We start from the raw sequence: 24,674 nt of genomic DNA, 5'->3' as shown, positions 1-24,674 counted from the left end.
TGGAGGACGAGGAATAGGTGGAGGACAAGGAATAGGTGGAGGACAAGGAATAGGTGGAGGACAAGGAATAGGTGGGGGACAAGGAAGATGGTGGAGGACGAGGAATAGGTGGGGGACAAGGAAGATGGTGGGGATGAGGAATGGTGGAGGACGAGGAATAGGTGGGGGACAAGGAAGATGGTGGAGGATGAGGAATAGGTGGAGGACGAGGAATAGGTGAAGGACAAGGAATAGGTAGAGGACAAGGAATAGGTGGGGGACAAGGAAGATGGTGGAGGACGAGGAATAGGTGGAGGACGAGGAATAGGTGGGAGACAAGGAAGATGGTAGAGGACGAGGAATTGGTGGAGGACGAGGAATAGGCGGAGGTCGAAGAATTGTTAGAGGACTAGGAATAGGTGGAGGATGAAGAATTAGTGGAGGACGAGGAATAGTTGGAGAACAAGGAAGCAAAAGAAAGAGAAAGAAAAGAGAGAGCAACAGGAAAGAAGGAAGGATAGCAGGATGTGACAGTTTGGCCAGGATTGAAAGGCAGGTGCAGAAGATGAGTCAGATATATTGGTGTTCAAATACTGCTTGTGCTCATTTCAGGTAAATGATATGCTTGCCATACACTCTTGCCAACAGAAAATGTACATAAAGGCTTTATGGACAAAATATTTTCCTGGACATTATAATTCTAAAATAACAAAAAGTCTTCCCTTTTCTTTAACATTTTCTACTAATTTATTAGTTATGTGCAAAAACATTAATACAATTACATTTCGGGATAGTATTTTGGACAATATTGCAATATTATTTTTGTGCTAGTCAGCTGTACCTGCACCAAAATTACAGTATTTTTCCTTCATAGCTTGTTCTTCATCTTCTTTTTACATAGTGAGCCATGACAGATCAAAACTCATTTTGTCATTGCTCTCTCTTGTCCCTCTGCAGCAGACATATGGTGAGAAATACATTTGGAACATCAAATCACAGTATTGAATCGCAACAGACATAGAATCAGGAGCACCGTGAAAATCATAATGCATATCATATTGGCACCTTGGTATCGTGATAATATTGTGTCGAGAGGTCTCTAGCAATTCCCAGCACTACTATGTATCCTCTGATTTCAGGCAAATCTATTATTATTACGTACTGCATCTATCTTAATAAAAACCTAGTCTTGTATATGTCTGTCTAATGCGGATTTTAGACATGATTTCCAATCTCTTCTGTATTTATTGTGTGTATTTCAAAAGGTACAGTACTTTCCGTCTGGCTTAGCAGGGTCATCATTTCAGCTGTGGACCACTGACTTTTCTCTCCCTAATACATTCAATGCGTGTCTGAATTAATGCATTACAAGGCACGATGGTAGAGATATTAAAAAATGATAGAAACTAATCCGAATAGCCCGGTCACATCTGTAGCCAGCCATACACGGGCACTCGCATGCACACACACACACACACAAACACACTAACAAAATACAGACACGAACACACGAGAAACACACACACACACTTACACACACACACACACACACACACACACACACACACACACACACACACACACACACACACACACACACACACACACACACATGGTCGGCCTGACCCTGAGCACTCCCGTGTGCAGTATGAGTTATGATATTTGGTGTCTCTGGGATTACACTTTAATATTTCATTACATGCACAAAATCGTCCTCTATATATCTCTCCCAGGTGTGTCACTATTAATCACCAACAACATTGTGAAAACCCAAGGCTGTCTAATAACTCAGACCACCTAGGTACACACACATAGTACACACATTCTTCAGCACCTATTGGCACCTATTGGTAAATGGCAACAACATCGAAGTGAATATCACTTCGAGCATGATGAATTTAATCACTCTTTGGATGGTATATCAATAGACCCTGTAACTATAAAGATGCAGGCGTCCTTCTTAACTCAGTTGCTGGAGAGGAAAGAAACCACTCTGGGATTTCGCCAATGGTGATTTAATTAACAGTTACAGAGTTTAATGGCTGTGATAGGAAAAACCTGAAGAAGGATCAACAACATTGTAGTTACTCCACAATACTAACCTAAATGACAGAGTGAAGAAGGAAGCTGGTACAGAATAATGCATCCTGTTTGCATTATAGGCACTAAAGTAATACAGAAAAAAAAGTGGAAAAGAAACAAACTTTTTGTCCTGGATACAAAGTGTTATGCTTGGGGCAAATCCAACACATTACTGAGTACCACTCCTCATATTTTCAAGCATGGTGGTGGCTGCATCATGTTATAGGTATGCTTTCCATCAATAAGGATGGGCGTTTTTTAGGATAAAAAGAAACGGAATATAGCTAAGCACTGGCAAAATCCTAGAGGACAACCTGGTTCAGTCTGCTTTCCAACAGACACAGGGAGACAAATTCACCTTTCAGCAGGACAACAACCTAAAACACAAGGCCAAATATACACTAGAGTTTAGGGCTGGGTGGTATTTTACGTTATACCGGTATTCATGCACAGTTTGGGTTGTTACTTTACCTTCTATAATGGTATTTGAATGTTTGGTTCGTTAAATGTGATACGCCATGTCCATTGTTATAGCTTACTTCGCTACTTGAGTCATCTCTCTCCGCTCTCTCTCCATGCTGCTTTCCACACAGACTTATAGCCCCGCACCCATCACATTAGTTGTTCCTCGACCACGAGACACCTGCTTTCAGTATGAATGGTCAGTGCAGCACATGCAACAATGTGCATGACAATGTTGCTGTTTTCACTTTGTTACTTAACCCTTGTGTTGCCTTAAGGATAAAAAATGACCAAGCCACTATGTGTAATGGCAGAGAATACCCTCCACAAATGATGTTCTTTTCATCTTGAAATTGCATGACTTTTCCTAGAGTGACAACAACATTGGAAAAAGTGAAACATCGCCTTTGTTCATATTTCCATGACAGCTGTACACCACCAGGGTACGAATATTGTCTTAGGGTCATTTTTGACCCGGCAGTTATAAAATCATTTACACATCACAAAAAACACACAAAGACACACACACACACACACACGCAATGAGATATTGAGATGGTGTGCTACTGATTGAACTCAGCCAGCAGCTCCTGAAGAGGGTGGCACAGTTAGAAAGAAAGATCATGGGTGGCACAGTTAGAAAGAACAAGCCTGAGCTCCCCCCTGCACTCCTCACAACAAGGGGGAGAGAGGCCTTCTTATCAAAGTTTGCCTTCACCCCCACCCTCACCCCCACTCTAGTTTCTTACCTCCCAAAGTGGAACAAGAATGTGGTCCTCCTGAGCACACTGCACAAAACGGCTGAGATCAGTGATCGTGAGGACAGGAAGCCAGCCATCATCCTGGACTACAACCACAACAAAGGAAGCATGGACAAGGTGATTGGAACGTACAGCTGCAGGAGGATGACTGCCCGCTGGCCCCTGGTCATCTTCCATAACATCATTGATGTGTCCTCATTCAATGCCTTCGTGATATGGAACAAGATCAACCCTACCTGGATGCCTGATAAGTGAAACAAGAGGTGGGTGTTTCTGGAGCAGCTGGGAAAAGATACTTGTAACCCCATACATTAAAAGAAGCAGCCACTGCAGCACTTGTGAAAGCTGTTCAGGGGGCTGGATCTTGTTCTGATTCACCTGAGGTTGCAGCTGGTGCAAAGAAGGACTGTAAAACAAATGCTATGTGCTGCACGTGAGAAATACATCTGCAAAGTCCATGCACACACACTTGCTTACTGTCCTACATGTGCTAATTAGAGTTGATTGATTTATGTTCTTCACATTTTGTTTTGTATCTACTATCTTATTTTATTCTTATTTATTGTTGTAGTTTATACACCTTGTTGGTGGGGGCAATGGTTAACAAAATGTGAGAAGACTAATATTTTGTAGTTGAATTCCTCATTGTACAGTATATAAGAATATATCACTGTTGCCAAAAAAAGTTCAAGACTGTTATTGTTTCCCTTTAATAAAATGCATTCAAAACGACTTTCTGCACATTTCTGCTACTTTCTTAGGCTATACAAATGTGTTTACACCTATGCAGTATGTTTGGTAATAATAATAACAATAAACCTCTACTTTAGTAAAGAAAACAATTATGACAGGTGTGTTGTAATAAAAATGAGTGGCGTCTACTGATTAAATGCAGATATTCACAAAGTTTGTGATGAATGACAGGTTGTTTCTTCATGCAAAATAGATTTAGGGTAAAAAAAAAACAATTAAGCTGCTTTATTTGAGGGGTTTAGTGAAGGAGGGTCATTTTTTACCCTTAGGACATGGGGAGTATACAGAATGCTAAGACTACACAAGGGTTAATATAAATCCACATGTGTTCTATAATTACACTATTAGTTTGTGTTTCTTACATCTGCAAACAGTATAGTTGGTCTTTTCTTAGCAAGTTGGGCCTAACTTGTGTTCGCATCTAATGCTAATCGCTAGTTAGCTAGCTAGCTAATGAATGTACTGAGTCAGAGCAAACGTAATTAGCTATACGGCTTGATAATACCAGTGATGGTGTAGACCTAAATCATCATGTTGTTTGTGCAACAGTATCTTCTAAATCGAAGAGGAATACACAAAGCGTGAATATGTTAGCTACATAACAATCTAAGTCAAAACATTCATTATAGATTATAGGGTCCCCTACAAAACACTTTGTTTCCTACCATGTCAGAGTAACTCCTCCCTGGCATTTTCATTCATCTACATGGCAGGGTAGAATGATCTCAAGCGATTGCAGAAAATGCTAACATTTTGGGTTGAAGTTGAATTGTACAGTATAAAACCAATCAAAATGAAGTCACTTAGAATGTATGTGCTGCCACTGTAGAGTCATGCACTACTCATAAAGCAAATGTTGAACGTTTATTATTCGAAAACATAAAATACCATATAATACTGTCATACCATCCATTTTTTTTTTACATACCGTGAAATTATATTTTGGCCGTATCGCCCAGCCCTACAAGAATTAGTTACCAAGATTACATTAAATGTTCCTGAGTGGCCTAGTTACACTTTTGATTTAAATCAGCTTGAAAATCTAGGGCAAAACTTGAAAATGACTTTCAAGCATTGATCAGCTACCAAATTGACAGAGGTTGAAGAGTTTAAAAAAGAATAACGGGCAAATATTGTACAATCCAGGTATTGCAAAGCTCTTAGAGACTTACCCAAAAGGGCTCACAGCTCTAATCGCTGCCAAAGGTGATTCTAACATATATGATCTCAGGGGGTTGAATATGAACACTTATCTATTAATTAAGATATATTCGTGTTATATTTTCCATAAAAACAATAAAAAATATATTATTTTCCTTCCACTTTGACCTTAGGCGGTATTTTTAGTAAATCTTTGATGAAAAATGTATATTAAATCCATTTGAATCCCATCTTGTAACACAACAAAATGTTGAAAAAGTCAAGAAAGTTGAATATTTTCTGAAGGCACTGTACAAGTAACTAAGATAAAAACCAAGAGTGGTGCTAAGACGATCAGTGCCAACCAGTCCTTCCGTCCCTTATGATGTGATCTATTTCATAGCCTTCCTCAGAGCTATAGAGGGGAACACATTTATTCACTGCTCACATTTCACATCTCAGCCACGACTGGGGACCTCTCTAACTGGAGCATCAGAGCAATCTAAAGTAGGGCTGACCCCTTCATCTGCTGAACACCCTACACACTACACTCCCAATCTAAAGTAGGGCTGACCACTTCATCTGCTAAAGACAATAAACTCCCCTCTTTCGGCATTATTAGATACATGCAAAGAGGCACTTAAAAGAGACACCACTACGACGAAGGCAGACTCACCAAGAGTTAACATAAGTGATGATGATGATGAGGATGCCTCTTATAGTCCTCACTCTTCTCTTCTGTATTGTGGGGACACTCTCCCTCTTTCTTTTTCTTCCTATCTATTTCTCTCTCCCCTCTCCCTCCATCTGCCTCCCTCCCTCTCTCCTCCTCTCTCTCTGCAGGTGCATTCTAAAGGCAGATGTGGTGTGGTGGTTGTGATGGATAGTGGACCACCAGGAAGAGAGGCTCACAGGGCATGACAAACCCTGCTATAATGTCCCCTTTATCGGTTCCCGCAAAGTGTTCATTTTCTCCACTGCCATTACGCCTGTGATACCTCAATGGTAATTGCAGTGTAATAAATACACTCTTTGTCTACCCCCCTCGCACCCTGACAACAGAGGCACAGTATATGCGAGCGTTTCCTCATTTTCCATGGCTTTCCATGCCTTAGCGTCTGTAATATATTTCTCTTTTGGTCTATTCATTTCCAGTGTGCTCTGCTGGTTGCGTGGTGATATATAGCTGTATCTGTCACACAGATTTTTCCTTGGGATGAGTGTATTGCCAAGGATATTCCGAAATTGATTCCTTTTTAGACATTATCATCTAGTCTGAATTTTTTTTTCCTGACATTTTTTCTTTTCGGGGAGCAGTTGTATGCTGAATAATTACACAAACACAATGCCATTGTGATGCTCAGTCACCCATCCATTGAGCAAGGAATGTGTGTGTCAAATCAAATCAAATTTGATTGGTTACACGCACCGTATACAACAGGCGTAGACTTTACCGTGAAATGCTTACTCACCCAACAATGCAGATTTAAAAAGTGAGAAATATATATATATATAAAAGAAGGAAATAGTAACACAATAAAATAACAATAGCAAGGCTATAATAGCACGAGCATTTTGCTACACTCGCATTTACATCTGCTAACCATGTGTATGTGACCTTTGATTTGATTAGATGATTTTGAAGTCAATTCAATGTGCAAGGGTACAAGGTAATTGAGGTAATACAGTATGTACATGTAGGTAGGGGTAAAAGTGACTAGGCAATCAGGATATATAATAAACAGAGTACAAGCAGTGTGTGTGAAGAGTGTCGAAGAGTGACTGTGTGTGAGAGTGTGTGAGAGAGTGTGTGTGTGTGTGTGTGTGTGTGTGTGTGTGTGTGTGTGTGTGTGTGTGTGTGTGTGTGTGTGTGTGTGTGTGTGTGTGTGTGTGTGTGTGTGTGTGTGTGTGTGTGTGTGTGTGTGTGTGTGTGTGTGTACATGCATGCGTGTGTGTGTTGGAGTGTCAGTGTAGTATGTGTGTGTGTGTGGCTAGAGTCTAGTGAGTGTGCATAGAGCCAGTGCAAGACATCTTATCATTTGGGGGTAAAAGCTGTTTAGGTGCCTTTGGTCCCAGACTAGGCGCTCCAGTACCGTTTGCCGGGTGGCTGGAGTCTTTAACAATTTCTAGGGCCTTCCTCTGACACCACCTGGGCCCCTGTAGGGCCTTGCGTTCAGATGCCGTGCAGTTGCCATACTCTGCGGTGATGCAGCCAGTCAACATGCTCTCATTGGTGCAGCTGTAGAACTTTGTTGTGCCTTCTTCACAACTGTGTTGGCGTGTTTGGACCATGATAGGTCCTTAGCGACGTGGACACCGAGGAACTTGAAGCTCTCCACCTACTCCACTACAGCCACGTCGATTTCAATGGGGATGTGTTCGGCCCTCCGTGTCCTGTAGTCAACGCTAAGCTTGTTTGCCTTGCCCACATTGAGGGAGAAGTTGTTGCCCTGACACCACACTGCCAGGTCTCTGACCTCCTCCCTAAAAGCTGTTTCATCGTCGTCGTCGGTGATCTGGACTGTTATCAGGCCTGTGTGCCTGTGTGGGCTTTGTGACTGAATTGAAATGCCAGGCATGTGCTAGCTACACCACACATGGGGCCAGAGTAGACTAGCTAGACACGGCAGGTTTCAGGCATCCTTACGTCATCTTGGCATCAGCATTTGTTGGCCTCTCTGGCGGAGACTAGTCCTGGAAGCACCCCTCCACCACCACACCTTCACCACTACCACTATATTATATATTACTACCAGGCTGGCCCCAGTACAGAGGAGACCCCTCCCCACTAGACCCAGCCTCCGGCTGGGCAGAGAGAGAAGGGCGTCCTGGAGGAGTAGGGCAACAGCTGGCTATGGTCAGCTCCAGAGCAGGCTGGGACCATGTACTGTAGGACACCATACACCCAGACCTGGCCAATCCAAACTGGCTGAGGTCTGATCTGGAGCCCAGTGCTCTCGTTCTGCCTCTCCTCTCCCCACCCTACTGAGAGGCAGGAAGGCAGTAGGGTGGGGAGAGGAGATACCGAATAAGATCACAGAGAGCAAACATTAACACCACCAGTAATGATGGCAGCCCCTCCTCCCCTCACCATCCGATCCGTAGTCCAACCATAGTGTCTGATAGTTAATGACCTGAGGTGTGCCCCCCTGTGGACGTAGGGGAGAGAGTTGTGAGGAGTGTCCAGATCAGGCCAGATAGATGGATGGATCAGAAGCCATCTAATTTAACAACCATGGCCCACCAGCAGAGAGCCTGAACAGATGGGGCTAGTTTTTTTTTAAAGAAGTGAAGAAGAAGTAGACCAGGACTCCCCAGGAGGAACCAGAGCACTGGCAGAGAGGGAGGGGAGGTGGGGGAGGCAGGAGGGGTGGGGGAGAGAGGGCAGGGTAGAGGGGGAAGGGAGGGAAGAAATATGAGGGTTAGGGAGGAAGGTAGGAGCGGAGGGGAGGCAGGGGGAGAGAAGAGGAGAGGGGAAGAAAAGACAGAGGAGAGGTGAGAAAAGGAAGAAATGAGAGGAGAGAAGGATAAGACAGGAGAGAGATAATAAGTGGGTGGAGAGAAGAGTTGAGTTTGAGGAAAGGAGAAGAGAAGAGAAGAGAAGAGAAGAGAAGAGAAGAGAAGAGAAGAGAAGAGAAGAGAAGAGAAGAGAGGTCAAACCAGAGCACTGGTAAAAGTTGGTTGTGATACAATTCCATAGGACATTTTCTGCAGGACAGTAAATTAATTATTGCTGATTATTTTTTGGTATGCTGTCCATCGCATTTACTGTAATACTCCATAGATACTTCCAGTCTGAATGAGAAATATGTTTGCAGTGTTCTTGATCTTAATGGAAATTGGTTTAAGTTAAAAAAAAATGTTTTATGTACAAACAACAACACACGTATTTGCTTGCTACACTACAATGAATCCACAATGCTAAGGCTGTGTGTGTCCAACCAGCCAGAGGTCTGAAGGAGGCCTTGAGATCAATGAATAGAACATTCTGGCATGTCTGAAATTATTGATAACCTCCTGGTTGTATCTCTAGACAATCCAAAAGAAAACCACAGAAAATATTTAGCACCATGGCCAAGGTATTTTGTACTCGTTGTAAGAAAGGTCTTTGGTAGTCTGCAATGAGTAATATAAAACCAGGAGTTTGTCATAGCCTAAATGTTGATACAAATGTCAAAAACTTAATTGGGATGGAAATTAATAATTGTAGGTAGGCCAAATGTAAAAATAAAATAAAAATCCTGGTGGCTATAGTTTGATCTGGCCAATGGGAATTAATGCTGTTTCAGAGGGAATACAGTAACCATGATAAATATACACTAGGCATAGATAGATACTTACTCGTCTGGTATACCAGTAATGTGATTGCTTTTTTCATCATGCAACAGATTACACAACAGATTATGGGTTAGTGAACATAGAATATAATTTGACAGATTAGGGGACCTATTGTGGATGATTCTGGGTCTTGAAAATGGGCTGCCAGTCATACACTCATACCTACCTACCTACCAACCACCACCACCACCACACACACACACACACACACACACACACACACACACACACACACACACACACACACACACACACACACACACACACACACACACACACACACACACACACACACACACACACACACACACACCCTTCCCCTTCTACCCTGCCCTCTCTCCCCCTCAGAGAGAGCCATATGACCTGGCAGGGAGAGGAACAGTTCTACTCTAGTGGCTGGCTCAGGTGTCTGACTGACAATAGAATGAGCACATGCTTCAGAAGGAGAGGTTGGAACCAAAATTACTTTCCAATTGTTTGGTTCTGAACAGAAGCATTCTTTTTTTCGTTCTGTTCCACTGTTCTGACCAGCAAAATAAAGTTCTGAACCGTTTAATCTCAAAACAAGTAACGGTTTATATCGTTCCTTTCTGTTCCTTTTTAAACCTCTGAATTATTATTATTTGTTTTACATTTAGATCAACATTACATTACTTCACCAAGTAATGGAGTGGGCAAGCTGTAGTTGTATACACGCATTGAACTGACATTTGCACCCAATCAAAGGACCTGAGAATGAATCTAGCACTGAAAGCATAAACTACAGCTAGCTAGCACTGCAGTGCATAAAATGTGGTGAGTAGTTGACTCAAAGAGAGAGAAAAACAATAGTTTAACAGTTTTTAACAAATACATTTCTTCCAAAATGAAGGAGATGAGAGAGAGATTTCATAGATTTCACATTCACTTACTTAGCTAGCATTGACTGCAGCTAGCTAGTTTAGCCTACTCAAACACTCGGCTCAAACAGAGAGGGATGTTATGTTAGCTAGCTGGCTATGGCTATCCAAAACTGTAACTCTTCCAAGTCAAGGGAAGCTTTTGGTTTTATAAATGTATTGCCAACGGGGCCAGCCGGTGCAACTGCTAAACTGCACTGAAGTCCACAAGTGAAGGGAAAAGGTGGGAGCACGTAGATAGATGCGAGAAAGAATTAAATACAAGACTCTGTTACTATGGTGGGAGACTACAATATGGTTTTAAATACCTCAATGGACTGTAAAGGAAATCCCTACAAACTATCCCCCTGTGCACTTAAGGAAATCACAAATATCATGGATATATTGGAACAAGTATGGAGGCTTAAATATCCTGACCTAGTGAGATATACATGGCGAAAGCTCAATCAAGCTAATTGTCTTGAATACATTCTTATGTCATAAAAAGTATTGATAGGGGACAGAATGGGGTCGGACCATCAAATAATGTATCAAAGTCTATTGTTGTTTTTAACCACAACAAAATAATTTATTACTTACTTTTTCCGACATAACATTCAATGCATTTGAAAAGTATGAGAAGAATGGGAGAAACTCCCCAATAAACAGGCTACGTTACAGTCTTATTCTAAAATGGACTAAATGTTTTTTCCCCTCATCAATCTACACACAATACCCAATAATGACAAAGTGAAAACAGGTTTTTAGAAATGTGAGCAAATGTATATATATATATTTTTTAAATGAAATACCTTATTTACATAATTATTCAGACCCTTTGCTATGAGACTCGAAATTGAGCTCAGGTGCATCCTGTTTCCATTGATCATCCTTGAGATGATCTTGATTGGAGTCCGCCTATAGTAAATTCTATTGATTGGACATGATTTGGAAGGGCACACACCTGTCATATAAGGTCCCACAGTTGACAGTGCATGTCAGGGCAAAAACCAAGCCATGAGGTCGAAGGAATTGTCCGTAGAGCTCCGAGACAGGATTATGTTGAGGGACAGATCTGGGTCAGGGTACTAAAACATTTCAGCAGCATTGAAGGTCCCCAAGAACACAGTGGCCTCCTCTTAAATGGAAGAATTTTGGAACTAACAAAGACTCTTCCAAGAGCTGGTCGCCCGGCCTAACTGAGCAATCGGGGGAGAAGGGCCTTGGTCAGGGAGGTGACCAAGAACCAGATGGTCACTTTGACAGAGCTCCAGAGCTCCAGAGTTCCTCTGTGGAGATGGAAGAACCTTTCAGATTGACAACCATCTCTGCAGCACTACACCAATCAAGCCTTCATAGTACAGTGGCCAGACAGAAGTCAGTCCTCAGTAAAAGGCACATGATAGCCTGCTTGGAGTTTGCCAAAAGACCATGAGAAACAAGATTCTCTGGTCTGATGAAACTCTTTGGCCTGAATGCCAAGCATCACGTCTGGAGGAAACCTGGCACCACCCCTACAGTGAAGCATGGTGGAGGCAACATCATACCGTGGGGATATTTTTTCAGTGGCAGGGACTGGGAGATGAGTCAGGGTCGAGGGAAAGATGAACGGAGCAAAGTACAGAGAGATCCTTGATGAAAACCTGCTCCAGAGTGCTCAGGACCTCAGACTTCATCCTAATCAGACATGTTTTTTTTATGGACGATACATTGGAGATAATATAAAACAATTACTGGAAACAATAGAACACTATGAAAAATCTGGGAAACCAGGCCCGGGATTCATACTGTAGCTGACTTTGAAAAGGCTTTTGATAAAGTACGACTAGAATTTATATATAAATGCCTGGAATTTCAATTCTGGAGAATCTCTTATACAATGGGTTAAAGTTATGTATAGTGAAATAGTAAATAATGGCTACTTCTTAGAAAGTATTAAACTGTCAAGAGAAGTAAAACAAGGTTGTCCACTATTGGCATATCTATTTAATATGGCCATAGAAATATGAATGAAAAAATATGTATTTTTACATTACCGTGTAGTTTACCAATAAAAAAGTCTGACAGTGAAGTGGACATAATCGGTGTTCATATCCCAAAAGAAGAACATTATAAAAAGAAGGATAATCTTTGTAAACTATATAATTAATAGGACTGGTGGACAGTTGAAGTCGGAAGTTTACATACACTTTGGTTGGAGTCATTAAAACTCGTTTTTCAACCACTCCACACATTTCTTGTTAACAAACTATAGTTTTGACATGTGGGTTAGGATATATACTTTGTGCATGACACAAGTAATTTTTCTAACAATTGTTTACAGACAGATTATTTCACTTATAATTCACTGTATTACAATTCCAGTGGGTCAGAAGTTTGCATACACTAGGTAGACTGTGCCTTTAAACAGCTTGGGAAATTCCAGAAAATGATGTCATGGCTTTAGAAGCTTATGATAGGCTAATTGACATAATTCCAGTCAATTGGAGGTGTAGCTGTGGATGTATTTCAAGACCGACCTTCAAACTCAGTGCCTCTTTGCTTGACATCATGGGAAAATCAAAATAAATCAGCCAAGACCTCCTTGGGAGCAATTTCCAAACGCCTGAAGGTACCACGTTCATCTGTACAAACAATAGTACGCAAGTATAAACGCCATGGGACCACGCAGCCATCATACCGCTCAGGAAGAAGATGCATTCTGTCTCCTAGAGATGAACGTACTTTGGTGTGAAAAGTGCAGATCATTCCCAGAACAACAGCAAAGGACCTTGTGACGATGCTGGAGGAAACCGGTACAAAAGTATCTATATCCACAGTAAAACGATTCCTATTTCGACATAACCTGAAAGGCCGCTCAGCAAGGAAGAAGCCACTGCTCCAAAACCGCCATAAAAAAAGCCAGACTACGCTTTGCAACTGCAAAATAGTTGGGAAGAGATTTTCGATCTTCCGATTCCATGGCACATGGAACTGATACACAAAACGAATCCGGATTCAAAACCTAGAGTTCTTCTATTCAAATTAATATAAAAAATTCTTGCAACCAATAGAATGTAATATATATGGGGGGATACAACCATCCCAGCTCTGAACATTTGCTGTGATGAGGGAATCATTAGATCATTTGCTTTGGTCCTGTCCATATGTAGCTTGTTTTTGGTTACAGGTCCAGGAATGGCTAAAGAATTGCAACGTTTGCCTGGAGATAACTCTGCAAATAGCACTGCTGGGTGTTTTGAAAAGTAATAGTCAATCAATCAATAGTATACTTATACTTATAGCAAACATGTTTATCTTTAATTTACAATCTGTAGAAACTATGAGAATAGAAAGGTTCGGAACTTTTGTGAAACATCACAGCACAGCTGAAAAATACATGGCAAATAGAAATCCAAACTAGATGGTGTTCAGAGATAGATGGGATGGGTTGAGTGGAGTTGAATGGTGGGACTACAAAATACAATGTGTCCGTAAAATGTATATAGGTTCAGAACTTTTGTGAGACATCACAGCACAGCTGAAAAATATATGGCAAATACAAATGAAAACTGGATGGTCTTCAGATAGATGGGAGGGGTTGAGGGTAGCTGAAAGATGGGACTAAAAACAAAAAAAGGAGAACTCTCGTCAAATATACTGTGTCCATAAATATAAAGTATGCATAAGCTGGAAGTAGAAGTCTACGTGTTGTTTTCCATTACTGTATTCCAATTTGTGGAGGGGTGGTAGGGTTTTGGGAAAATTATAAAGGAAAATATATATATTTTTTAAATACAGTATATACAGTGCATTTGGAAAATATTCAGATCCCTTGACTTTTGTATAAATGTATAAAAATAAATCAACTGAAATATCTCATTTACATAAATATTCAGACCCTTTACTCAGGACTTTGTTGAAGCACCTTTTGCAGGGATTACAGCCTCAAGTTTTCTTGGGTATGACACTACAAGCTTGGCACACCTGAAATTGGGGTGTTTCTCCCATTCTTCTCTGCAGATCATCTCAAGCTCTGTCAGGTTGAATGGGGAGTGTTGCTGCACAGCTATTTTCAGGTCTCTCCAGAGATGTTCGAACAGGGTTCAAGTCCGGGCTCTGGCTGGGCCCCTGAAGGACCTTCAGAGACTTTTCCCGAAGCCACTCCTGCATTGTCTTGGCTGTGTGCTTAGGGTCATTGTCCTGTTGGAAAGTGAAACTTGGCCCCAGGCTGAGGTCCTGAGCGCTCTGGAGCAGCACTTTTCTCTGTTCATCTTTCACTTGATCCTGACTAGTCTCCCAGTCCCTGACATTGAAAAACTTCCCCACAGCATTGTACTGCCACCACCATGCTTCACCATAGGGATTGTGCCAGGTTTCCTCCAGACGTGACACTTGTCATTCAGGCTAAAGAGTTTAATCTTGTTTCATCAGACCAGATAATCTTGTTTCTCATGGTCTGAGAGTCCTTTTGGTGCATTTTGGCAAACACCAAGCGTGCTGTCATATGCCTTTTACTGAGGAGTAGCTTCCGTCTAGCCACTGTACCATGCCTGACTGAGTGCTGCAGAGATGGTTGTACTTTTGGAAGGTTCTCCCGTCTCTACAGAGCAACTCTTGAGCTCTGTCAGGGTTCACCTCTCTGACCAAGGCCCTTCTCTCCCAATTGCTCAGTTTGGCGGGGCGGACAGCTTTAGGAAGAGTCTTGGTGGTTCCAAACTTGGTGGTTCCAAACTGGTGGCCACTGTGTTCTTGGGGACGATATATATATATATATATATATATATATATATATATATATATATATATATACTGTATATACAGTGGGGAGAACAGGTATTTGATACAATGCCAATTTTGCAAGTATTCCTACTTACAAAGCATGTAGAGGTCTGTAATTTTTATCATAGGTACACTTCAACTATGAGAGACGGAATCTTTTAAAAAATCCAGAAAATCACATTGTATGATTTTGAAGTAATCCATTTAAATTTTATTGCATGACATAAGTATTTGATACATCAGAAAAGCATAACTTGATATTTGCTATAGAAACCTTTGTTTGCAATTACAGAGATCATATGTTTCCTGTAGTTCTTGACCAAGTTTGCACACACTGCAGCAGGGATTTTGGCCCACTCCTCCATACAGACCTTATCCAGATCCTTCAGGTTTTGGGGCAATACAGACTTTCAGCTCCCTCCAAAGATTTTCTATTGGGTTCAGGTCTGGAGACTGGCTAGGCCACTCCAGGACCTTGAGATGCTTCTTACGGAGCCACTCCTTAGTTGCCCTGGCTGTGTGTTTCGGGTCGTTGTCATGCTTCAAGACCCAGCAACAACCCATCTTCAATGCTCTTACTGAGGGAAGGAGGTTGTTGGCCAAGATCTCACAATACATGGCCCCATCCATCCTCCCCTCAATACGGTGCAGTCGTCCTGTCTCCTTTGCAGAAAAGCATTCCCAAAGAATGATGTTTCCACCTCCATGCTTCACGGTTAGGATGGTGTTCTTGGGGTTGTACTCATCCTTCTTCTTCCTCCAAACACGTTGAGTGGAGTTTAGACCAAAAAGCTTTATTTTTGTCTCATCAGACCACATGACCTTCTTCCATTCCTCCTCTGGATCATCCAGATGGTCATTGGCAAACTTCAGACGGGCCTGGACATGCGCTGGCTTGAGCAGGGGGACCTTGCGTGCGCTGCAGGATTTTAATCCATGACGGCGTAGTGTGTTACTAATGGTTTTCTTTGAGACTGTGGTCCCAGCTCTCTTCAGGTCATCGACCAGGTCCTGCCGTGTAGTTCTGGGCTGATCCCTCACGTTCCTCATGATCATCGATGCCCCACGAGGTGAGATCTTGCATGGAGCCCCAGACCGAGGGTGATTGACCGTCATCTTGAACTTCTTCCATTTTCTAATAATTGCGCCAACAATTGTTGCCTTCTCACCAAGCTGCTTACATATTGTCCTGTAGCCCATCCCAGCCTTGTGCAGGTCTACAATTTTATCCCTGATGTCCTTACACCCTCTCTGGTCTTGGCCATTTTGGAGAGGTTGAAGTCTGTTGAGTGTGTGGACAGGTGTCTTTTATGCAGGTAACGAGTTCAAACAGGTGCAGTTAATACAGGTAATGAGTGGAGAACAGGAGGGCTTCGTAAAGAAAAATATGATTTTTTTCTAATTTTGTCTGTCATAGTTGAAGTGTACCTATGATGAAAATTACAGGCCTCTCTCATCTTTTTAAGTGGGAGAACTTGCACAATTGGTGGCTGACTAAATAGTTTTTTTTACCCACTGTATATTTATAGATATAAATACTGAACAAAAATATAAACACAAAATGCAACAATGTCAATAATTTTACTGAGTTACAGTTCATATAATGAAATCTGTCAATTGAAATAAATGAATTAGGCCACAATCTATGGATTTTACATGACTAGGCAGCGGCGCTGCCATAAGTGGGCCTGTGAGGGCATGGGCCCACCCATTAGGGAGCCAGGCCCAGCCAATCAGAATGAGTATTTCCCCACAAAAGGGCTTTTTTACAGACATAAATACTCAGCTTCTACCCCCATACCATAAGACCCATGAACAGCTAATCAAAGGGCTATCCAGACCCCTCTTTTATGCTGCTGCTACTCTCTGTTTATTTTCTATGCATAGTCACTTTAACTCTACCTACATGTACATATTACCTCAATTACCTCGACTAACCAGTGCCCCCACACATTGACTCTGTACCGGTACCCCCTGTATATAGCCTCGCTATTGTTATTTTACTGCTGCTGTTTAATTATTTATTACTTTTATTTGACATTTTTGACTTATCTATATTTTACTTAACACTTATTTATTCGTAAAACTTCTTAAAGCATTATAGGTTAAGAGTTTGTAAGTAAGCATTTCACTGTAAGGTTGTATTAGGCGCATGTGACAAATACAATTTGATTGGATTTGATTTGATTCAGTTCCATCAGCTGTCTGTGGCTGGTGGCTGGTCTCAGATGATCCCACAGGTGAGGAAATTGGATGTGGAGGTTCTGGGCTGGCCTGGTTACACGTGGCGTGCTGTTGTGAGGTCGGTTTCGGAGGTAATGCCAAATTCTCTAAAAACGACGTTGGAAGCGGCTTATGGTAAATAAACATTCACTTCTTTGACAAAAGCTTTATTGGACATCCCTGCAGTCAGCATGCCAATTGCATGCTCCCTCAAAACTTGAGACATCTGTGGCATTGTGTTGTGTGACTGCACATTTTAGAGTGGCCTATATTATTGTACCCAGCACAAGGTGCACCTGTGTAATTATCACGCTATTTAATCAGCTTCTTGGTAAGCCACACCTTTCAGGTGGTTGGATTTTCTTGGCAAAGAAGAAATGTTCACTAAAAGTGATGTAAACAAATTTGTGCACGACATTTGAAAGAAATAAGGTTTTTGTGTGTATGGAATATTTCTGGGATCTTTTATTTTCAACTCATGAAACATAGGACCCACACTTTACATGTTGAATTTATATTTTTTTGTCAGTGTATACAATATTAGATAGGCTATGTAACATAAAATGGTCATCAAAATGTAATAATAATAATCTGATTTTAATACTACTCATAAAAATATGACTAAAACATAATTCCATATCAGCTAACGGCGATGGGCCATTTTACATCCACCATGAAAATGTGTGATCATCCCTCTTCAACACTGCGTAGTGCCTGGAGTCTAAACAATCTCTTTTTCACACATATTCTGCTTCTTTCCGGTCTCCTCTCTCTCTCTCTCTCTCTCTCTCTCTCTCTCTCTCTCTCTCTCTCCCCCCCCCTAATCTACAGGCCCATAGGCTTATAATAATAACTTGATTTCAACCTAGCAATTACTTAATGTTCTCTCTATACTATAAATGTCCTGAAGACATGTATTGGAACAGTGTTTCAAGACACATTATTACATTATGGTTTTAACTCCAACATTAAGTGAAACCAATACAGTGGCAGTTGAGTTTACGCTGATGTGAGAGCAGAATACAGGTATAATTTATGACCAGTAAAATGTTTCCGTTTGTTTTCAAATCCTCAAAAGAACTAAGTGTCATCTGTCACAATAGTTGGCGTAGTTGGCGTAACCTCAATCTGCCAGATGACAGGGTGTTTTTAACATCCCCAACATGTCTGAAAAGTCAACTGTAAACTTGTCTGTAAGCACACACATACCCACACACACACGAACAAACACACACAGATACACACAGGGACGTAGGCAGACAGACAGACGGGCAGGCGCACACACGCACACACACAAACTGCTGAAAATGATCGCCTCAGCCTCTTCTCACAGCCCTAGTAACACTAAGGTTTGTCACTTTGAAACAATTTATTCTGTTGGATTCCAGACTAAAAAGAAAGACTTGTTTTACACTTCATGGCTGCTTTTAAGTCGTTTTAAAAATAGCTAAAAAGCTACTGAGCTGTCGCCATGGCTACTAACGTTTGAGTGAGTCTGTTCTTTTTGTCTCTGATACATGTTTTCATGTGATGATAAACAAACACAATCATGAGAATTAGGGTAATATAATGTAAAATATACTGACATCAATATTACAAATAAAGTTAGAATGATAAGAGAATTTGAGGTGTGGCATTTCAATATTCACAAGGTCACCGAAATGCATCTTTTCATACCTGCACACCAAAAGAAATGCAGGCCTGTTTGCGTGATGCACTGTATTTCTTATCTGGTTGAGAGGGGTTTGTTTTCCTAAAAGGTTTTATAGTAAGGTTGGTGCATAGGTCATGAGTCATGACCCTTCCTATGATGCAGATCACATGGTGAACTTGAGAGACTTGAGGTGTGACCCTTTACTACTCATCCACAAGCACTTCGTACCAAACCTTCCATTGTACCTTTCTTCAAAAACATTGCCCCTCTATATGAATGAGTGGGTTTGATGGTTGATCACATGTCTATGACATTCCTATGACCTGGGGTTGAACGGTATTTATGGATCAAGGTGGCAAACAACACGTTTGTTCAGTCCACAATAAAAAACAACTACTCCTCCCAAGTTCCAAGAATTTTCACGCAGTACATTCTATACGGCCTCTCACACATACACACACGCGCACACACACGTATACACACACACACACACACACACACACACACACACACACACACACACACACACACACACACACACACACACACACACACACACACACACACACACACACACACACAGTAAATTCCAACTATAATAAACACACAAACTATTTGCTTAGTAAAACGATGTGAAGATAAAACAAGCCCAAGGCATTTTTAACTTCTGAAGAAATTTGAAGGAAGTTGCTGCCAGCGCAAATAGATAAATAGATAATGGCGGGATGCTTAAGTGGGGGGAAGGGAAACGCTCAGACGGAATAATTGAGTCAGCGAAGCGCGGGGCTGTGAGCCAGTAAGGATCTGGAGCTGTTTGTCTGCATGCTGCTTTACTGTTGAAAATCGGCCAAGCGAGCCTCCGCTCGTGGCAGGGTGTGTGCGGAAAAGTAATGCGCTCGCTCTTCCATTCCAGAGAAGCTCACCATTCTCCCGAACTGTTAAAAACACTATCCTCGGAAACATATGCTGCTTCGTCATGAGATACAAGCAACTGTCCAAAAAAAAAACTTGGAAAAAAAAGTGGGGTTGAAAAGCGCGCTTATGTATCTGGACATCTCATCGCTTCTCACGTAGTAGCTGGACTGGACTGGCAGGTCACACAGGTGGAATGTCAAATAGTAGGTTATCCTCTTTGGTAGATTTTAGAGATGAGCCCGACCTAACATCTCTATTGGCTAAACGTTACTCGTCTATGAATGTATTTGAAAATGTTCTCGTGATGATGGGGTCCATTACCTTCTGAAAAGTATTTTGATAAACACCATTTAAAGACAACATGTTTGACATTTTACAAGAACATTAGTGGAAGAACGGTGTAACAACTTTCTGTTAATTCAATGCGTTAAGGTTCCGTAGCCTAACCAGCCGTTATCCGACGCGCTTACCTTTCGTAAAATCCACTGGGAGAGGATCACAATGGTCCAACCGAGTACCTTCATCGCAGCACACCTTCCGTTGCGGACCACCCTGACACTACGAGCCTCCTTGGGTTAACATACACACAGCAGCAACAGCAGGCAGGGAGCGCACACACAAAAAAAATCACAAAAAGTTTCGATATGATCAGTTTCGGTATTTATCAGTCTATTTTACAGTGTTTTCGACACGAACAACTAGTTGCAGGCTTAGCTTCTCCGGTCCGTTTCGTTAGTGTAATGCATATCCATAGTTTAGAAGGATGGATGCTGACGGAAGTCGGGAAGTTTGCGCGCAGAGGCAAAGTCACCTTCGCAAGAAGAGAACGCATAGGCTACGAGAGTGAAGATCACGAGAGCATCTTCTCTTCCACTCAAAGCTAGAGAGAAAATGTCGTTGGTTTGTTTGCTCCCTCTCTCTTTCTCTCTCTCTCTCTTTCTCTCTCTCTCTCTCTCTCTCTCTCTCTCTCTCTCTCTCTCTCTCTCTCTCTCTCTCTCTCTCTCTCTCTCTCTCTCCTTCTCTCTCGACTCGACAGGTAGCCTAACGTTTTACTTCTCCCTCACCTGTATGCAAATACAAAATACCAGCCTTGTGTAGCCAACTGAACCGGTGTGTGCTTTTTACAAATATATTCCCAGAACTGTCGGTAAAAGTTGGCATAAATCTGGAGGTGAAAGAACACTTGAACTATTAAAGGAGAGCCGCACACTCTCGGAGCTCAGATGCAATAATTGAATAACCTAATAGCCAACGTTTCGACAGACAAGCTGTCTTCATCGGGGTATAATATATATATATATATGTTTGTCGAAACGATGGCGGTTAAGTTATTCAATTATTGCATCTGAGCTCCTAGAGTGTGCAGTTCTCCTTTAATGTTTCAAACGTTTTATTATATAATTTACACATTTATTTAGTTTGAATTGCACCCCCCAAAATACTGGAAGAGGATCTTGGTTCACACCAGTTAGTCATCATGGGAGGTTATGGCCGAGATGATTGTTAGGCTGTGCACATTCGTTTTCTCGATGTTTGCAGTCAACAGACCACGATATTCTAATTATCTCAGACCTTAGTCCTGCTTGACACCAGGCCACTCTGCATGTCTGTAAACTATAGCTTTTATTCAAATGACACACTTACAATTACACATGGAAATAATAAAGCAAGCAAGCCAGTAGGGCTAATGTTAACATTTATATAAACATTTATACTTTAGGCTACTATGAGATCATTCGTTTGAGTAGAAAATGTGAGGTGAGAGAATTTTCTTTCCCTTTTGTCCCTTCAACCTTTATTCCTTTATTTCCTTGTTATTCCTTTATTTCCTTGTTATTCCTTTATTTCCTTGTTATTCCTTTATTTCCTTGTTATTCCTTTATTTCCTTGTTATTCCTTTATTTCCTTGTTCCTTATTCGCCATCACCTTGGCCTGCTGTCTGTCTTATGCACAACAGCCCATCCCTTTCATTCTTTCTGTCTTTCTCAATTTCTCTTTCTAGTGTTATTGATCATGTACGGTTGGTTATCTCATGAAAAAGAGGGAGAACAAAGTGTTTTTTGTCTAACTAAATTTGCCACCTTCTGAAATGCAATTTGGCACCTCAATCTTCAAAAAAAACTATAACATATCAAGAAATGTAAAATTTTAGGACAGATTTGACTGATTATTTATCTTTGTTCGCAATTAACGAATGTCTAGAGAAGGATATACAAAATTAGCAGTATCTCGGCTTGCAGTCGGTAGTGTTGCTTTAAAAGCTGTGGTAAATACAGGAAGGAACTCCACATCACCCTGAGAGGATGATTCAAAACTCCATTCTCTGTAAACAATTTTGAAGTATTAATGTTCAATGGGTATAGGGCATGGTGACCTCAGATTTATCTTCATTTACAGTCAAGCTATTTGCAGTTTTAACATCCATGTCTGTCTGTTAACACACACACAAACACACACACACACACACACACAGGCCCTTACAGACCTGAAGCCACTTTCTAATTTTACAATATTGATACGGAGGGTCTTTGGTGTATGTAAAGCACTTATGGCCTATGTCCTACTGTTCCTTAGTGACTGTGATGGAGAACATGGCTCAGCCTCACGGCACGGCATGATGCAGTATGTGTCAACCCCCAGCCAGGTTACCTCTGGCCAAAGTGTGTCGATGAACTCAACTCGTCCGACGTGGCACTCGTTTCCATACGTAGTGCACCACATACACAGTGCACTACTTTTCAAAAGCAGTGCACTGGGAAAGGGAATGGAGTGCCATGTCAGAGACAGTGGGGGCCAGAGTTTGAGCTAGCATGGGAGGAGCAGGGGTGCATGGAGAGCAACTCTTAGATGGAGAGGGGAGTGACAGACTGATAGAAATGATTTCATTTCTGAAATTGTAGGCCAAAAGTGTATTTTGTTGGATCTGTTGCTTGCTTGACTATGGAGCGTGAAAGGCCAGTGCATCTCCCCATACTGACAATGTGGCTCTTTACTGCCACCTGGTGAAGGAAACATGCCATTTGTTCGTTTTTTTCAATTGTTTAAGCACAATTTTGAAAACAGGGCCCGCTTTGTCAAAACACTACACACAATTAGCACCACCCTACACCAAAGTAGCACAACACTTCAGATCATTTGCCAAATGGAACACTTTTGTCAAAACCATCCACGACTTCATAAAAATAATATTTTGTTACCATACGAAACACACATTTCATATGACTTCAGTCTTTTTGAACCAGTTACACACTGCTGTTACTAACCTAAAACACTTCTAGCAAGTCTAATTGTCAGTGATTAGAGTACTGTAAATGAAGTACAACTATAAACACTACACAAGACCAATGCTGCAGACAGGAAAATATCATTCATTTCTCTTTATATACCCAAATCAGTCAACATGGAAAATCACAACAAAACATGTCCCAGTTGTCATGCTACTCCATAACACTGTTAGCTCAGCAAGCAGACAAACGTAAAATACTATCCAGTACAGGTTACAATTACAGTAAATAACAAAAAAATTCTGAAAAAAAACTGACAATATTGTACAGAAAATACTACAGTAAACATACTATAAATTATCTCTTCGCCTAGCTGGATCTGGCCAGAGAATTTCATCAACATCACAAGCAATATCGTCATTAGCAAGACAACGCGGGACTTGGTCACAGGCGTCCTCCATGGCCTGAATGAGGGGTACCTAAGCCTGGGGCTGGAGATCGTAAACTATCTTCGATAGGGTTTAGAAACGGAGAGTATGGTGGAAGGTATAGTACTGTCAACTGTGGATGGTGTTGAAACCAGTTCTGGACCAAAGCAGAGCGGTGGAATGACGCATTGTCCCAGATGACCGTGTATTGCATCTGGTGCATTTCATTACCTGCTGTGACGATGTGGAGCAATCGGTCCAAAAATGCGAGAATATGAGGTGTGTTGTAAGGGCCCATTTTGGCATGACGGAGGACAACCCCATGCTGTGAAATGGCAGCGCAAAGGGTGATGTTACCCCCACGTTGCCCTGGGACATTGATTATAGCCCTGTGGCCAATGATATTTCTGCCTCTCCTTCTTGCTTTTGTGAGGTTGAACCCTGCCTCATCAATATATATGAATTCATGCAGGATTTCCTCAGGATCCATCTGCAAAACTCCCTGAAATACAGTGAAAGACAAGATTGTGTAGTTCAGGATAGGTTCTAGTATACAGTCAATGTATAAAAAAAAAAGTTTTGTGCAGTATGCAACATCAGTGCTATAAAGTGAACAATACAAACCTCCACACACTCATGCCGCAGCCGTTTGACCCTCTCTGAATTCCGCTCAAAAGGCACTCGATAAAGTTGTTTCATTTGAACCTGATGTCTCTTCAGGATGTGTGCCAGTGTTGACTGAGAGACCTGATGGACATTATTGAAAATGGCATGGTCACCGATAATGTTGGCTTGTAGTTCTCTGAGCCTGATAGCATTATTGGCCAAAACCATGTTTATTATCTCTCGCTCTTGTTCTTCCGTGAATATGGGCCCCCTTCCTCCTTGTCGTTCCCGACCCTCAATCCTATGTAGAGAATAATACATGTAACTTACTGTACAATGTCACAGGAAGGGGAATCACAAGTGCTGATATGGTGCAGACAATAAGAGGCTGATTACTGTAACTGTACACAGATCTTTAACCTGTTTTCCTGTCGAAACGCCCTTATGACAGATGCCGCTGTATATCTGC

The 24,674-nt window shown here is 41.5% G+C and overlaps 1 protein-coding gene across 1 annotated transcript in view; it reads right to left on the bottom strand.

Moving 5' to 3' along the window:
• Positions 1-20,882, bottom strand: part of LOC118399909 (neurexophilin-2-like) — a 95,679-nt gene extending 74,797 nt beyond the window's left edge. Inside the window, exon 1 of the mRNA XM_035796127.2 lies at positions 20,417-20,882. Coding sequence (XP_035652020.1) covers positions 20,417-20,470 — 54 coding nt within the window. The 5' untranslated portion in view covers positions 20,471-20,882. The remainder of the gene's footprint in view (positions 1-20,416) is intronic.
• Between the last annotated feature and the right edge of the window lie 3,792 nt (positions 20,883-24,674).

The sequence above is a fragment of the Oncorhynchus keta genome, chromosome 21, assembly GCF_023373465.1.
Source record: "Oncorhynchus keta strain PuntledgeMale-10-30-2019 chromosome 21, Oket_V2, whole genome shotgun sequence".
Lineage (NCBI taxonomy): Eukaryota > Metazoa > Chordata > Actinopteri > Salmoniformes > Salmonidae > Oncorhynchus > Oncorhynchus keta.
Note: the sequence above shows the minus strand (reverse complement) of the source record. Positions and strands in the feature narration are given on the sequence as shown.